Source organism: Tympanuchus pallidicinctus, unplaced genomic scaffold (assembly GCF_026119805.1).
Source record: "Tympanuchus pallidicinctus isolate F22 unplaced genomic scaffold, pur_lepc_1.0 scaffold23, whole genome shotgun sequence".
NCBI lineage: Eukaryota > Metazoa > Chordata > Aves > Galliformes > Phasianidae > Tympanuchus > Tympanuchus pallidicinctus.
Window position 1 is genome coordinate 5,743,773 of NW_026294740.1, and position 17,180 is coordinate 5,760,952.

At 54.4% G+C, this 17,180-nt stretch overlaps 1 protein-coding gene across 3 annotated transcripts in view; it reads right to left on the reverse strand.

The window, feature by feature from the left end:
* Nucleotides 1-900: 900 nt before the first annotated feature.
* Nucleotides 901-17,180, reverse strand: part of NPLOC4 (NPL4 homolog, ubiquitin recognition factor) — a 36,008-nt gene continuing 19,728 nt past the window's right edge. For all 3 annotated transcript variants that reach the window (XM_052687918.1, XM_052687919.1, XM_052687916.1), the window contains exons 10-17: nucleotides 15,857-15,928; nucleotides 15,048-15,174; nucleotides 12,931-13,091; nucleotides 6,277-6,348; nucleotides 4,585-4,680; nucleotides 3,600-3,716; nucleotides 2,563-2,665; nucleotides 901-2,304 (exon numbers count right to left, since the gene is read on the reverse strand). In XM_052687918.1, coding sequence (XP_052543878.1) covers nucleotides 2,147-2,304; nucleotides 2,563-2,665; nucleotides 3,600-3,716; nucleotides 4,585-4,680; nucleotides 6,277-6,348; nucleotides 12,931-13,091; nucleotides 15,048-15,174; nucleotides 15,857-15,928 — 906 coding nt within the window. In that variant the 3' untranslated portion in view covers nucleotides 901-2,146. The remainder of the gene's footprint in view (nucleotides 2,305-2,562; nucleotides 2,666-3,599; nucleotides 3,717-4,584; nucleotides 4,681-6,276; nucleotides 6,349-12,930; nucleotides 13,092-15,047; nucleotides 15,175-15,856; nucleotides 15,929-17,180) is intronic.

Sequence of the window (17,180 nt, forward strand, 5' to 3'; positions counted from 1 at the left end):
GCCGCTCACCGGCCGTAGTCGGGCAGCACGGTGTGGTGGTGGAACAGCAGGAGGTTCCGCAGCTGCGAGGTGATGGCGAACCTCCAGTTGTCCAAGACGAGCGTCAGGTTGGCGCAGCCCCGCGTCGCCCGCCCGGCTGTGGGGATGGGATGGATGGGATGGATGGGGCAGGACAGCCCCCAGCCCGGCTGCAGGCTGTGCGCCCGTTGCGGTGGCCGTGCCGTGGAGGTTCCCCTACGTTACCGTCCGCTCGCTCGTCCCACGCCGTCGGCTGGCGCTTCAGCTTGGCCGCACCGCCCAGAGCCGCGAGGAGCAGGAGGGGGAGAAGCCGCGCCATGGCTGGAGGTGGTGCGGTGAGACGGAGCCCGGCTCTCGGGGAGCAGCTCCGCGGTGACCTCAGCCCCGCACCAGGACGTCGCTACCGGGCGCCGGCCCAGATGGAGCCGGGCCCCGCATCTCCCTCCGGGCCTTTAAGCGGAGCAGAGCTCCCGGCCCCGCCGCCGGGACGCATCGCCAACAGCGCCGCAAAGGGAACCCGGGGCGGGGGGGAAGCGCCCGGCCCCGTGGCCGCCGGCTGGCGTGACCCCGATTGCAGGCCCGGCTCGCGTGACCCGTTCCTGCCTCTTACCTGTGCTGGGAGCCGCCCGCAGACGAGGCAGCTGCTCGCCGGGCTCGGATCCGCCGGCTCTGGCTCCGTGCAGCTGCCGCTGTCCCTTTTTAACAAGCGGGCCTGGCGCGAGGCCCGGCCGCACGCGGCTGTGCTGCTGATTGCAAACAGACCGGCAGGGCTGCAGGCAGGGCACGGGGCGCCGAGGGCAGCGTCCGTCCGTCTGTCCGCCCGACCCTGCCAGAAGGACGGCCGCGGTCCGGGAACGGAGCGCAGGAAGGCGCGGCGCTGCCTCTTGTTTCAGGTGCTTTTATTCAACGTTACTCGCAGACCCTGCGACCGGGTCGTTCAGTCCAGGCACCGCAAACCGCTGCAACCCCAAACACCAACAAACCGAGGGGAAAAGCAAACCGCAGCCACAGCCCGAGCGCCCCGCGGCAGGGGCGGCACCGGCAGCCGCTCCTCAGCACGAGACGAAGCCCACGGGCAGCAGCGAGGGTCTCCGCGCCCGTCCCGGGGCCCGTGCCAGGACGGGGCCTCACGCCTCCCTCCTGCAAAGCGGCACGAAACGGTGCTACAACCGGAGCCCCGGGAATTGAACCGAAACCCGAATCACCAGGGGCGGGGCAGCCCCGAGACAGGGCCACAGGGCACTGCCTGCCCCTTTCCAGCCCCACAGCAGCCCCTAGCCAGGCTCTAAAGCAGGGGGAGAGCAGCAAGAGTGTAGCCCGGCCCCACCTCCAGCATGGTGCCCAGGAGGGACGCGCACAGAAATTACTGGGTACTGGAGAAGAGGCCTGACTTACGTGACCCCCCAGCACGTTCCCCACTATCTGAGCGGACAGCAAAGCCTTTGGGGAAGGAACAGCCCTCCTGCAGCCCCCAGGAACGACCCAGGCTGCCGTAGCATCCCTGCAGCCAGAGAGAATGAGGCTGTGGGTGCAGCGCCAAGCCGTGAGCTGGCACGTGCCCACCCCTCATCCATTGCCAGGGATCCTATCCTGCTCTGGGAGCACTGCCAGCACACATAGTCTGGCCCGGCAGAGCTGCTGCCTGATCCAACGCTGCTAACAGTCATCTGCTCACCCCGCATGGGCTGTTTAGCACGAAAGCTGTGGGTACGGCCGGGCCAGGGCTGCCTGGAAAGCCAAGGCTGGTGGCAGTCAGCCACAAAGGCAGGAAAAGGGGAGCGGGGAGCAAAGCCGGGGGCAGGGAGACGCCACTGCCTCCCCGCCTCCTCTGCAGGGTAGGGGATGCTGCGGGCAGGGGAGAGGGAAGGGGGGATAGGCTGCGGCCGGCCCCACGCAGAGCCGCCCTGAGCCCTGCAAGGCAAAGGCCCATCCAGAGACTGAGGTGAAGCGAGAGGCCGGCATCAGGCCAAGCCCAGGGTGCCCACCTCACGATGTGACACAGGGCTGCCCCTGGAAGGAGAAGAGGGGCAACCGAGGAGAGCTGGAGCGGGAAGGGGAGGGGTCAAGCACCACTCCTGCTGCTCAAGGGTTTGCTCTGTATTGGAGTCGGCCGCCGCACTGCTGTGGCTTAGGTCCGGGGCAGGCTGCACATCTCGCAGTGGTCCGTGCCTGGCTGGTTCATGAAGGTGCAGTGCTGGCAGGCCCACATGGCTGCCGACACGGCGTGTGTCGAACCGCCCACAGCACCATATTCATGCAGTCCTGGCAGCTGGACACCAACTGTGCCTGCGAGAGAAAGAGCAGGGTCAGAGCAGGGAGAGGCGCTGGGAACGGGCAGGAGCCCTGCCTACATCCTGCCCCGGCAGGCAGGAGCCTCCCTGCCCACGAGCTGCCTTCACCCCCAGCACCAGGCGCTGCTCCCAGGCACGGACAGATCTCAGCACTCACACTGAGCACCGAGGACCCTGTGCTGTGCCCACACCAGCCAGCCCAGCCCACGGCCTGAAAGACAAAGGATCGTGTCCCAGGGACCCCATTTCTTACTGCAGAGCTGCTCGATGGTGGCCCACTGCTCTGACTTCTTCCAGGTCTGTGCAAGCTCCTCGTTTTTGGTCCTCACAGCTTCCAGCAACAAGCTGATGCTGTCCTGAAAGCCAAAAGAGGGATATCAGTGCTGGATACTTCTCTTGCAAACAGCCTGCAGCTATGACCCAGGGCCTTCCAGCCCTCCACTGGTCACACTGAGGCAGAGCTGCAAGTCTGACTTTTCTCCGTTTTCTAAAGAGCCTTTGGGGTTGCAACAACAAATGATGTTGGGGAGTAAGACTGAACTTATCCCTTCTGCTCCCCCCAGCGTTCAGATGCACTCTAAAACCCAAAGGCTTCAACTCCCTCTGCTCAGAGGCTGCAGCTGGAAGCTGTGCTGCCCTGTGCTGTGCACACTGAGCCCGATTCCAAGCAGGGCACAAACGTTCCCAGTGCAGCTGTCTCTGGAAGCACCGTGCCCAACCCCCAGCCGTGTGCAGCCTCAGCCTGATCTCCAGCTGCCCAGGGTCAGCCCAGCCGCCCCGCACACGCGCCCTCTTGCAAACACATGGCTCGTTCTGCTGGCATGCTGCTTGAAACAGGAAGGTCCGAGGGTCCAGAACCGGGGGCCTGGGCAACCACCAGCACCGTGCCAAGAGAGGCAGAGATGCATGAGCAGGAAGCTGCTGGCCTCACAGAGATCTGGGGGCTCTGATCTTGTAATCGTTACAGGATATTTTTGATTCTGAGATAGTTTTTATAGATGTTTCCAGCTCTCTGAGCCACGGCCAAGTTGGCTCCATCCCGGCTGCGACCATCCTAACAGCCCTCACCCCTCACTGCTCTGATCAGTGCTCTGGGAGCTCTCGGCCCAGCCGGAGGCTTCAGTTTCACTTTTAAGCCCCCTGCTGAAAGGTCAGTGTGGAAGAACAGGCGTGGGGCCAGCTGCATGTCCCCACAAGGCATGGGACGTGCCTGGAGCTGCGCCGGTGTCCCCCATGCAGCAAGAGGGCCTCAGTGACACCGACATGTGGCCTCTGCTGTCGCCTACGTACCCGCAGAGGCATGACCTCGTTCGTGACCAGGAAGAGGAGCAGATGGAAATCGGAAACGATGTCTAAGAAAACAGAGGAAGTATTCTGGGACAGGTAGGTGGCCAAGCTGTGGAAGTCCTGCAAGACAGGAAAGTAAGAAAAAGAAGTCATTTTCCCTCCACGTGATAACTTCGATTTCCTATTCAGATCCACTAGCAGACCTGGTAACGCTCTTGCCCTCTTTTGTGCAACATGCAGACCATCCTGAGATCAGACCATGTGAAATCAGCCTGGCTGTGCTGCAGCTAACAGCTTCCAGAGAAAAAGGGGCCACGTTACCCCTCCTCTCCCAGTAGCACATCCAGAGCTGATCCCAAACCCAAAGTACTGAGCAGAGGCAGTGAGCTAAAGGCAAAGCCTGGTCCCTGAGGAAGAGGCAGGCGAGGCAGCCCCTCCATCCCCCGCCTTTCTTCCCTGCTCTCAGTGTGCAGGAGCCCTTCATTCGTGGCTGCTTTTGGAGGGAGCTCCTTTAGCATGGCCTCCTAGCAGAAACCAGCTGCTTGCTTGAAAGCAACTGAAGTCTTCCACGTGCTGCCCAAGTCCCGTGCGTGCCTCAGACTGTGCAGCAGCTGCCTCTGCTCAACACTGCGAGCCCCATCCAGCAAAAGGTCTCTGTGTTTGAAGTATCAGGCCAGCAAGAGAAGATGGTGCTGCTGGAGCTGGAGCAACAGACCCTCGTCCTGCTGCTGTCACAGTGTCTCTCTGAGCTCAGAGCTCAGCTGGGTTGCTGCAGTCCCCACCTGTGCAGGGTTGTATCTGGAGCCCACAGCCCTGGCAGAGCACACGCAGCCCCCACCTGCATGCAGGCAGTTTGGCAACGCTGGACTGAACCACGGAAGGGTGATGGAAGGGCACAACTGCAGCTGTCCTTTAGCAGACATCAGAAAGTATAAGGGAGACAGATGACATCTCTGTATGAAATAAAGCTTTGCCATCGATCGCTTACCTGAGTTTCTCCCAGCACATCATGGTTCTCGATGGGAAATGGATTCTGAGAAATAGAAAAAGTGTAGACTGGATCCTTGGGGAAAGTTGTAGTAATCTGAAAATCCAAGAAAGGACGATCAGAGCATTAGCAGGAGAGGTAAAAGGGCTACAGGAAGAAAGGCTTCTGAGCACCGAGAGCAGCCATGGCTGCATATTAGAGCTCAGCCAGGAAGGCAATTACAGCATGGATCTTCTGATGGCTTTTAACATTTAAAGCAATGTTGCCATCAGTGAATCCCCCAGCTTCCGGCCATCACTTTTAATGAAGCTGAGGGAAATGCTCTGAGCTCAGACGTTACAACAGCACAGCAGTTCCCCCTGCAGCCCTGCCCTGCTTGGGGTGTCACCTGGGGGTGTCCTTAGCACTGCAGGGGACAACAGAGCTCCTACACCAGGACTGTTCCACTGGTTCTTGGATAATGCCAAGCAAGCATCTCTTCGTGTTCTTTAAGTCTCCGCACTCTGCGGGGCACTAACCCTGCCTCCTGTGCCAAACAGACAGGTGGGAACGAAGAACACAACACTGCTCCCACCTTACCTGAGAGGCTCCTGGGTTCAGAGGCCAGCAGTCGACAATTAAACCAGTTCTTGCTCTGAGGGCTTTAAAGCTGTGGTGTCAGTTACTCTGCCCTGACAGGGAGGCTCTTTGTAAGCAGACATGCAGAAATACCTGCCAGTTCAGTATGAACTCAGATCATGAAAAAACGAGGCAAAACAAGATGCTTCAGAAATGCAGCTTTCCAGACTGCTCCTAAATGCATGTTCTGTCAATCTGTTTTCATCTTAATTACACCCCAGGTAGTCTGGAAACAGATGCCTTCACTACGTGAGCAACAAATACGTCCCAGTGCTGCCGACTGGCACAGGGTGTCCGAGGGCCCTGCACAACGGGCCCCTTGTTCTGAGCCATGCTGATAAGGGGCACACGGGCACCAGGCCTTGGCAGGCAGGGAAAGAGGAAGGGGAAAGCTCCTGGCTGCCAGCTTCCCTGTGCTGCGGGACAGCACCGATGCCAAGGGCAGCTGGAGCAGAGCAGTGGCTCCGGGTGGATTTAATCCTCATTGGCACCAACTCCGACTCAGCAGTATCATCTGCCATCTGAATTATGTTGCTTTCTTCTCTTCCGCACCGTAACAGTTCCCTCTCGAGCCAAAGGGCAGCAGGGCTTGCTCATGGGCAGGCCGTGGCTCTGCTCCAGCCAAGCTCTGTGCCGTATCTCCTTCTGCCCTCCCCCAGGAAAAGGCATTTTTGGAGCACCAACCTGGTCTGCTGAGTCACCACAAAGAGCCTGATTCTTAATTGCTGCTAAGGGAGACGCAAGCGGAGCTTTCTAATGAGCTCCCCGCGAGGTGGTGCCCAGCACACACATGTGAGGCTGCTTCTGCCACCTCCCAGCAGCCCTAAGGCACCAGGCAGGGCCTTCCCAGAAAGCAAGGGTGTTCCCTGGCACCACTGCAGGCTGTGCCCAGAGAGCACTGCACCGCTCAGAGCACGCTGCCTCCTGTACCTCTGTGCTACAAGTGCCGGGCTGTAATGGGGAAAGGGGAGAGAGAATCAGCCTAGAGATCAGCTCCAGTGTGAAATTTAGAGGTGGGTTAAGAACTCTGCTCTGACCACCTCCTGCTGCCAGCAAAGTGCAGTGAATACTTACGTCTATGATTAGGTACTCGACAGGGAGAGGACGAGCCAGCTGTGTGATCTCATTGCCAAACTTGTCTATGTCCTGAAAGACAAGAGTGTGATTAGTGCAGAAATGGCAAGAAGCCTCAGGGAGGAATCCCCACATAGATCCACGCTGCAGCTCCGGGATCCTCTGTGTTGGTAGCTGGTCTGGGGCACAGAGGAGGACACAGAGCTCTGCAGCTCTGTAACTCTGATGCTCACATGAAGCATCTTGTCACAAACATTTGCCACCAGGGAGATGGCAAGCATTATGTGGGGAGTGCAAATGCCACTTCTGAAGCAGCGCTGTCTTAAAAGCAGAGATAGCTCCACGCCTGCTTTCTCAGCCAAGGCAAACCTGACTTGCTGCAAAACTTGCCACGAGTCTCTAATCTGAGCTTGCTTCTGCTTGGGAGCTGGAAGTCCAGGCACCTTCTCACACGCAGACCCAAAGGGCCAGCACATCACAGCGCATAAACTTGTTTGGCTTTGCCAGGTGAATTGAACATAAAGTTTAATTATGGAGAAAAATGGCCAGCATACGTTCATTAATCATAAAATGACAATTAGACCTGATTTATGTCAAACACGCTGAGTTCAAACGGAGCTTCAGAAATAAATTCATAAGAAGTGACACTTTTCATTAAAGATTCTGTAAGAGGGGGTTGTATTTTCTACCTAAATCATCACTTAACATGTTATAAATCATTCACGGAGCCGCGTAGAAATTATACACCCATGATTTCCAATCACAGACCTTACATAAAAGTTTACATTGATGTGCACGGTCCCAGCGGCCGCGGGCAGACCGGGGCTGAGCCGGCAGGACGAGCTGCCTGGGGCTGCCATCCCCCCACCAGCCGCATTCTCCTGCAGGAGAGCACGGCTCCCCGCTATCGGCGCAGCTCACTCACGCTGGATGTGAGCAGCAGAGGCGCTGCTCCAGCAGGCTGTGGCGTGTTGAGCGCCTGAGGCCGCAGCCCCCTGCCACCAGCCCCCTCCCCACCTCCACCCCCGGCAGCGCCCCGTCCCCAGGAACGCTTTTCTTTGTCCAAATCCACCATCCTGTCTTTGAAGCTCCTTTTAAAAGCAACCCCGATAAGGATCTTTTCTCCTTGAACATGAGGCTCCTTGGCCCCGTGGTTATTTCAGCAACAGGCTGGTGGCTGGTGGCCTCAGATCTGCACGGCTCTGACAGCGGCAGCAGGAGACGTGGAGCCTTTTCAGAGAGATCACAGGGCCTGAAAGCCAACCTGCTTCTAGATGGCAGCGATAGCGCCGGAGCCACAAATCACATCCAACCCAACTGCAACCAGCATCCCAAACACAGTCCTGCCCCTGCAAGAAGGAACCTGCAACAACTCACACATAATTAGCCCATCTGGAATTCATTTTCAAATCTAATTAAGTTCTAATATGCAGAAACATTTTTCCAGCACCTGTTCGCTTTAATCTCCGCCTCTGGGGATTTCCATGTTAAATGCCTCCTTTTTAATGTCACGCTGCTGAGGCCTTCAAGATGCATGACATGGTTACAGCCGAGCTGGAACCTCGCTCCCCCTGAGTCAGGGGACGTGCCCAGACCCTGCTGCTCCCCAAATGAAGCCCCCCCACCCAGCCAGCACTTCTCTCCGGCCCCCATACACCGTTTTATCAGGCAATTAAGTTTTAAAGGCCTTAACAAACGTCAAGCTGGGAGAACTGCTGGGAGACAGACGTCTCCATCCCGCACTTGGCAGCGGCTCTGCACGCGGGCACCACTTCTGCACCCCACAGCCCCAGCCCTCAACGCCTCCTCACTCTGCTCAGCAGCCACAAGTGGGGCAGGAAGGGGTTAACAAAGCAAAACTCTTTGGCACCTGGACAAAAATCCAGCAGGGAGGCCTGGAGGATCAGGACAATGAATCATCCTGAAGACAGGAGCAAAGTGAGATTGCATCAGGCACTGCGATTGGAGGCTTTAAAACACTGTTTTGAGGCAGAAGCTGCAAACCCACAAGGTCAAACAGGGCAAAGGATGGGTGCACGATGGCTGTGCTGCCAAGCAGGCCGGGATGCACAGCACAGCTCTGCACACCGTGAGCTGCAGGAAGCGGTCCTGGGTGGCTTCAGGGTTTCCTACACAGAGATGATGAGCAGCCAGGAGGGAGGCTTGGCTCTGTAGTGGCTGCTCCAGGGCTGCCAGCATCCTGTGCCATGTCTTCCCCACTCTGCTAAAGGCCCCGTGGAGCTGAGCACCTCTGGGTTTGGGGGACAGCGAAACCCAGCGTTGCTTTTCCTTCCTCCAGGAGCCTTCCTGAGCAGTCCTGCACCCCCACACAGAGCAGCCAACACACAGAAACAAAGTGACCTTTCTACAAGTAAGCAGCAGGTCAGTGAGAGTTGAAATACTTCTCAGGAGACTCCTGGTGAGCTAACTGAGCATCCTCCTCCCCACAGCAGCTGGGACATTTAAGGCTAAGAAGGCTTTTGCAGTCCAGGACAAAGCTTTGGGAGGAAGCCAGGGGAAGTCCTGCGCTGTCAGAGAGATCCCTACACAGCCTGGCTACTGCCTCCTCCCTGGCAAGAGGATTTCAAAGCGCATGGCCAGAAGCAACATGTGCCACACTGGGGACAGCCTGAGAGCAGCTGCAGGTCTGCAACCCGATCAGCTCCAACAAAAACAAAGCACCCCGCTGCTGGTCCCTGCCTGGGCCAGATGGGAGCAGGGCTGGCAGCGAGAAGCCAAGGCCCAGGCACCACAACAACTGCTGTAAATGCAAGAGGCACTTGCTGGACACTCTGGGGCAAAGGGTTCTTTCACAACACTGCTGCCATTGTGAAGGGTTTTCATCACGCACCATCCTGAAGAACCTTCGGGCAGCATTAAGGCAGCTGTAAAAGGCAACTCTTCACAAGGATGGCAACTTGTTTGCACTAAAGTAATACCTGCCATAAGAGCCAAAGCCAGTCCCCAAATCCATTCTTCAAACATGTCAAAGAGGCTGCAACACACAGCAATCCTGTAAAACACAGCAACCCTTCCCCCACAAAGTGAGAGCCACGAGGCTAACAAAGAGCAGAATGTCCAACACCTGTGGCATGCAGGGGCTGTGGGGAGCAGTGGGGCACTGCTGCTGCGCCTGGATGGAGCTGGGAGCACACAGCAGCACAGCACCAGGCACAGGCAGCCTGCTGGGAGGGCTCACACCCAAAAGCACTGAGCACAACAAGCAACGCCACCTCTGGGTAGCTGGCTCGAAGTTACACTCTTACTGAAATGAAAACCAATCTGGATGTTTTCTAGAACCAGATAGACGAGGCAGGGGACTGCTTGAGGGCAGAAGGAATGGAAAATGCCCATGTGTCACGTGCAGGTGAAGAGCAAGGCGCAGTGGCCATTGCGACATCATTTTGCTCGCGAGCACACTGGTTACCCCAGTTTGTGTGTCTGTGTCTTGACAACAGAGGCTCCATCCTGGATTTCCTTGCACTGCACTTGCCAAGAAGCATGTGCTGGTTGTGCAACGTTCAAATTGGCAGCAGCACGGCCCTGTGATGCTTCACAGACAACCTGGGAGGCGAAGGGGATGTGCTCTTCCCTCTGGCTGATCTCACCTGGAGACGCCTCTCGGCGCAGAGCAACTCACACCCACACCCCCAAAGCCCTGGACTTCCACACGAGAGCAGAACTCGGCCTTTGTCAGCCAGGAAAGCAATGGCCCTGTGCAGAAAGCCTACCCTGCCAATTCCACGGGGGTGGTTCCTCCGAGCAGGAAGGCCAGCGGCCAACACAAAGAGAATGGTAAAGACATACAGAAATCACAAGGCTGGAGCTCAGGAAAAACGCCTCGCCCCAGCAGGACAAAGCTGCTGCCATCAGGTTTCCCACTTCCATGGAGGAAGAGCCCGCCTGTGCCAACGCAGCACCAAGGTGAGTCCATTCAGCTGCTTCTGCTCTGCAAACACAACATAGAGCAGAACGCACACAGACAGCTTGCTGACAGAGGACAGACGCTGTTCTCTCTTCAGTCACCTCCGTGTGCGCGCACTGCAGTCCCTGACAGCCTCCTGCCTGAGCCCCTCGTGCAGCATCACCACCCCACACACCTGCCAGCAGTCACTGCTGAAGTGAAGCATTGCTGTGAGCACAGGCACGGGGCATCCCTGAACAACGTGACCGAAGCACTGCTGCTAACCTGCACTTCCATACACATCTCTTCCTCTTTGCAAGAGCTGAAGGTGAATCTTCTGCATCGCCCTGCTGCAGGCAGGTACAGGAGGAGTTCAACAGATTTTTTTGTTCCTTGTATGTGGATGCAAAGTTCTATAAATACACTCACACTAAAACGATGCTGACCTTCACATCCAATTATAATAAATTTGTGTTAGCTCCTTTCATCCTAAAGGGCTTTTCAAATGAACACGGAGTTTATTACAGAGGAACATGTATATGAATTTTTCTCTCTACCAGCGATAGCTTCTCAGTTTGAGACAACATGCAGCAACTACTCCAAAGGGCAACGCTCTGCCTAAAGCCAGAGGTGGGGAGGCAGCACAGAGGGAACCCACATCAAGCACTGCTCAGCTCCTGTAGTTTTGACAGAGGAAGGGGCAGCAGGGCACTGCAGAGCCAGACGTTCTCTGCTGTGTGGCCAAACACTGCACTGCTGCTCCTCAAAAGCGTGTTTAGCCAACGCTTTGACACCATTGTTGTCACCAACCCAGTAACTATGAGGTAGTGTCTCTGACCTCAAGCCTTACACATTTAATGAGACCCCAAAGGTTTTCAAAGCCAGGAGTGACTAAGCTTTCCATTGATTTAAGAACATTCCAAAAAAGAAAAAGAAAAAAAAATAAAATTAAGAGATCCTGCAGCCAAACACGTTCAAGTCTAAAGGACAATTGCACCCGCCAGAGCAGTCCTCGAGCCTTCCTTGAGCACATCATGAAAAAGGCAATTACGGATAGAAGTTATAAAACATATGAAATAAGCTGCAGCCCGTCCCAGTGAATCAGTTGCTCATGGAAATTTCCACGCGACGCCGGGGCCGTCAGCGAGCGCTCCGTTCATCTCCCTGCTTCAGAGGAGGGATGGGAGCGAGGACCTGAGGGAACACCCACGGCTTCCTGCTGCTCCGAGCACCCAGGGTGGCCCACATGTGGGACGCAGACCTGCAGCCTCCTGCAAGGCTGCAGCCCGCGTGGCACGGCGCTCCGTGCAGCACCGCAGCGCCAGAGGTGATGTCAGCTCCTCACCCAAGGCCAGCCGTTGCACAACTGAGCTGCGCTGTATCGAAACGGACCTGGCTTATCAGCTCCTCGCAGCGAGCTGTCTGCACGCTAAGGAGAAAGGCACGGGTTTTTATCTGGCTTTCTGAGTACAGATTCCTTTCCAAGGCTGAATTTAGCCCAAAGGTGTTCCTCATTTTCAGGTGGAGCCAAAGCAGGGCAGCGCTGAGGGGCGGAGCCTCACGGGCTAATTTGGCCCAGCTTGCGTTTCCTGATCTGAGCCCTGGGCAATACGGGAGCATCCTGACGAGCTGTGCTTCTGCTGGGGCCGTACAACGTGCTCATTTCCGCCGGCCCAAACGATGGCAGCTCTGCAAAGCCCGACTTCCTCCATGGACAGCTTTAATACAGATGGCAGGAGCGCTGCAGGCTGAGCGGGCTCTGAGCATCAGACAGACGAGGAGGAGATAACTAACTGGGGTGATGGATGGCTAATTAGCTAGCGTGCCATGCCATTAATTAATTCCCCTGCCCTTGTTCATGGGGCACCAGCATGCACAAGTTTGAGACGCAGTGCTGTTAGCGTCTGCAGAGATCCTGTCCCCAAGTTTCTAACTCAACCCTGCACACACAGGAGGTCTGAGGAGCTCCAGAAACGACTGCCAAGTGAATAATGACAGCCCATTCATCATGGAAACTGTACTGGGAACTGCAGCAGGCCAGATGCCAGCAATGCTCTTGCATGGCACTTCAAATGGAAGCACTCTGGATCCACACATCTCCCACTGCTCCTCAGGACAGCTTTTGGAGTTTACTGTCTGACCAGAGCACAGGATCAGAGCACAGGCAGGACACTCAGTGCTAGACAGGAAGGCCAGGGATGCACTCCTGTGCCACCACTGGTCTGAAGGCCTTCGCACCTTTTGTTGCAGAGAAGCACGCAAAGGGCTGCCTCTCCTCCTGCTGCATGAATTACACTCTTTTGTTGCATTTCTTACCCAGCTGGTGTCTGTCAGTGTGTCATACGTGAGCAAATCCCCGCACTGCACAAGGAACCCACTGCTTTGACAGCACTATTTGTGCTAGCTCCCATCGCACAACGGTGAAGTGGAGGAAGCTGAAGTCAGACAGGGATTAAAATCAACAGAGAACGTGGCAGATTCAGCCAACAAATACAAGAGGGGGTGAATTCACAGTGCTTGCTGTGAGCTTTCAGTGGATCGCTCCGTTTAGAAGCCGGATAGCCAATGGCTACTGCTGCGCTGGAAATCATAACAGCTCTTTTACGAGGGGGAAATGGAGCTTATGCAATTACTTTGCAGACATGTGGTGAATGGTTACTACCGAAAATAGTTCAGATCTCAAAGACATCCCTTCCTGAGCCGGCCGTGCTGATTTCCAGACGTGCAGCAGAGCCGTTTCTGCAGCTCACCTTGTAGAACACGTCGGGCACATACTGCTCGCTGCTGGACTCCTTGGCGTAGCCCAGCTCCGGTGCGTCGCGGCAGGGCAGCAGGCACTCGTCGCGCACCAGCGCCATGCACTGGTTGGAGACCTGGTAGCCCTCAAAGTGCACCTGGTTGTCGGGACCACCTGGAAGACGAGAGCCCAGATCAGAATGACACAGAATGACACAGCAGAGCGATGTGGAGGCGGGCCGCCCCGCGGTTCTGTGCTCTGTGTGCGATTTGCTGCGTGCGACTCAGAGAGGCACGGCTCAGGAGCAATGCACAACAGACTGCTCTTCTAGAAGAAAGCACTGGGGCTGCTGCACGGGAAGCATTTCTGGGCAAGAATCCTCCTCCAAGCTCTACGCTTACTAAGTAACGTGTGCTTCTGCAGCACCATTCTCACACTTGGCCTAATGGGACAGAGTGACGTAGAGAGAACTTTGCCAGGAGCTTAAGTGAGGCTTAGCTGTCCTTTTGGACAAAGTCGCAGCTCACAGCCTGCAGGTACTCAGTCTTATGCACACATGGCTCCTGCAAGCCTGCTTTACCTCCAGTCCATCACGACCTGCAAATTCAGGGCTTGCCACCAGGTAATGTCAGGCATAAGAAGAAAAAGTTGTTTTCTCAGCCTATTGCCGATGGCTTGGAGGAAATCTGACATGGAAAGCAGAAATTAAGACCCTGGCTCACCAATGCATCACATGTTTGGTGCTTTAATTTGGATAATGTAAGCAACATCAGGTCATATGTCATTAGAACACAACTGGAAAGAGAAACTACAGGCAGATGGTAGGAAAGCATTACTATTTCCAAACCTAGGAATTCAGGAGGGGAGAAGAATTAACCCACATAGAGGACTTAAAGGCAAAGTTGATGCAAAGTATGCAATTGTACTTACAGTGCACAAAAGGAAGGAATAAATAGAAACCTGATGGGCTGATAGAACAGAAGAGAATGAAATTATCTGGAAAGAAAAGAGGAAATATTCCTTTGCTTCCCTTTGATCTCTAACCTGAATCACTCACTGCTCCAGAACAAACACTCCTAGAAATTAAACTTAGACCAAGACACGAGGAAGGCCTGAACAAAGCCAGCCATCATTTGCTCAAGAAAACACTTTGTTCCAAAAAAGAAAAAATAAATACAATAAGAGTGAGATACACGTTTATCTTTAATGGAAGATTGATGTGTTCAGCAGCCTGGAATGCAGGGCAGCTGTCTGATTGCAGGGTCTGTTAACTGCGAGAGCGTTCTCACTAAAAGAGGCTCCAAAAACACTTAAACTGAGCTCAGAAGAGGCAATATAATCTCACACTTTGACTTTTCATATTGGATGATGTTTGGAAGTCATGGTTTTTTTTTCACTGCGCTAAACAGACCCAGAACCCAGTGCATCTGCTCCAGGGAAACGTTAAATGAATACATGTGTGTCATCCCACAAAGAAGAGCAGGCTGAACCTCTAATGCTACAACTCTCCCAGCACATGCCAGCATTGCCCCGCAGCCCCAGTGCCTTTGGAGACTTGCTGTGAAAGTGGCTAAAATCAGAGGTGACAAAGCAAAGCGTGGTGGAGGCTTCTGTTTTACTGGGGCAAACAAAAAACATTTCCACGCACAGAAGAGCGGGGAATCTTACATCAGGGCTTCCCTGTCAGCAGCACAAGGGAGATAAAGATCCCTCCTTTATGCTCAATCACCTAGAATAACTTTCAGGATCTGGATTGCCGTGGTTCTGCACCGTCGCTTTCAGGCAACAGGACTTGGAGATTAAATGTTTGAAACACGAAAAAGCAATTGACAGATATTCCCTTAGCTGCAGGCAAAAAATGCTTTCTGGATCAGAGAGGTGGGTGCTCCAGGTACGAGCTTCAACTGAGATTCCTGCAGGGGACAGGGTAAATAGTTGAAGAGAAGATAACACAAAGAAAGAACAAAAATGTATTTCACTTGATGGAACAAGGCAAAGCCCTTGTTAAATAGGACAGATGGGGACCAAGACATCTGAATTCCTCTGGCAGAGCTGCATATTCTTCTTCTATTAAGCAAAGATAATTTGTGTGTAATAAGAGAGCCGGGGCAAGCTGAGGCCCGTTTGTACCTGTAGCCACAACTGTGACAAACTTGGATCCGAAATGACCATCTGGAGAAAGGCGACAGATGTTGGGGTGCTGGTTCTGAAAGTTCCCAGCTGTGATGCACTCTTCTGCACTAAGATAATACGTGTCCTGAGGGAAGAGCAGAGCCGTCAATAGAAAGGCCAACACGATGCAGCCTAGACCTACTGCCCTGGTCTGTAGCCAAGGAAAACTGCCAACACCCCAGGAAAACAAGCTTTCGTAGAAGCTGCGGAGACTGAGAGAAGAATGTGACTTATCAACTCTCCAGTCACAAGCCTGATTTCTGCCAGAACAACCATCCCACTTTCGGTTCCACCCACCTTTCCAGGCTCGTTGTATCATGGCATTTCATTTTCTTAAGGGATATCCCTGACTTTAGAATTACAGGTAACTGAGAAGGTCAGAGTTTGAGGACTCCAGCCACATGCCTCACAAAGCCCTGCCCACATCCTCTGACTCAATCACTTTTGCTTGCTGAACTGGCACAAAAACTCTCTCTCCACTCAATTTTTCTTAAACCACGAGCGTAATTTTCTTAAAGCAGAACAGGTGAAGGACTGCAGGCTGCTCTGCCTTGTATCCAAACAGCTCCAACCCCTCCAACAGTGCTCTCTGAGCTCAAGCTCCTTTTTCTTCAGCAGCTGAAACCCACACATCACAAGAATTTCAGTCTCAGTGCCACCCCCAGCCCTGTGCTGCCCTCCCTCCCTGTCTGGCAGAGCCAGCAGCCAGGTGATGACACAAGCCCTGGGTACCAGTGGTGGTGATGAGTGACACTCTGGAGCCTCACCTTGTTCCTGCTGTACCGAACTGTCCCTTTCCGTGTGTCTTCAGAGACCAGATCAGTAAATATCCAGCCAACCTATAAAGCAGCGTTATGGAGAAAATGGCTTTAAGAGGGGGAAAAAAAAACAAAAAAAGAAAAAAAAAAAAAAGAAGGAAACCCAAAGCCACAGAAGAGAGCTTCTACATTTTCTCCTAGCAGGACAAGATGTTCTTGGCTCCTGGCGCAGCCTTGCTGCATGCTGCCTAAGGAAATGGCTCTCCCAGCTGTGCTGGGCTCATTTGAATACGATTTCCAGGAGCAGCGTGCCAGCTGGCCAGCCGGGGGCACCTGCAGCTTTATGTTTCACTATGGAATATTTTTTCATGGAAAGATCTGGAGGCTGCAAGAGGCTTCTCAGCCGCTACCTCCTCCCACCCACAGCAAAAAGCATTTCCTATTGAGCATTCAGAGCGAAGCGGCATCGCAAGTGCCAGCAGATGACAAAGCAGCTCACATGATCTCATTTTGAAGCCTGCAGTCCCCAGTTCAGATAAAGCTTGTGTGCTCCCACTGGAGTGTGACTCATTCCAAATCGGCCCGCTCCGTTCCAAAAAACACATTCCTGCTTTCTGCATTGTTTGCACATCTGAGTGGAGATGTGTACACACACACCGAGCATGAACCCTTCTCCACGTGTGCTACAAACAGCTCCGAGCAGCCCCTCGTGACCCACTGCCAAAGCATTAACCCTTCAGGGGAAGGGTCACTGCTGCACATAACCAGCAGAGCCCAGAAAGACAAAAACCTGCACCGAGCAGCAAGCGGTGTGTTAAATCACACGGATCAAAAGTACCTGGTGTGGGGAGCAAAGTTAAAACGTGGAAATAAACAACACGTACAGAAGCTTTGGTTCAGGCACTGGAAAACGCTAAAGATCTTATCTTCAGAGAACAAAAGACCTCGCCACAGATGTTTGTAGTCTGCTGCTCTGAGCCTTTCCTGATTTGCATGTTCTTTAGCAAGTCAATTCTTGTTTGTGTACGTCTCATTCCTAGCATTCACATGATACCAAATGATTTCCCAAAACAGAAAAATCCATTGGTACAGGTTTGAGAGAAGTCAGCAAGCCAGCAGATCCCAGTGCCCCGTTTGTCCTGACTGGATTACTGGCAGGCCAGGGGCACAAGGGGAACAGAGGACTGAGGCTCAGCTGCTGGGGGACCTGAACCTCCAGCCAACATCCAGATTAGCTCACACAGCCTGTCTGAGCAGCACTGAGAGGCAGGAGCTGCTGATGAGAATAAAAATCCAGCAGGAGCCTCCGCTCCTGGAAGCGGAACGCAGATTC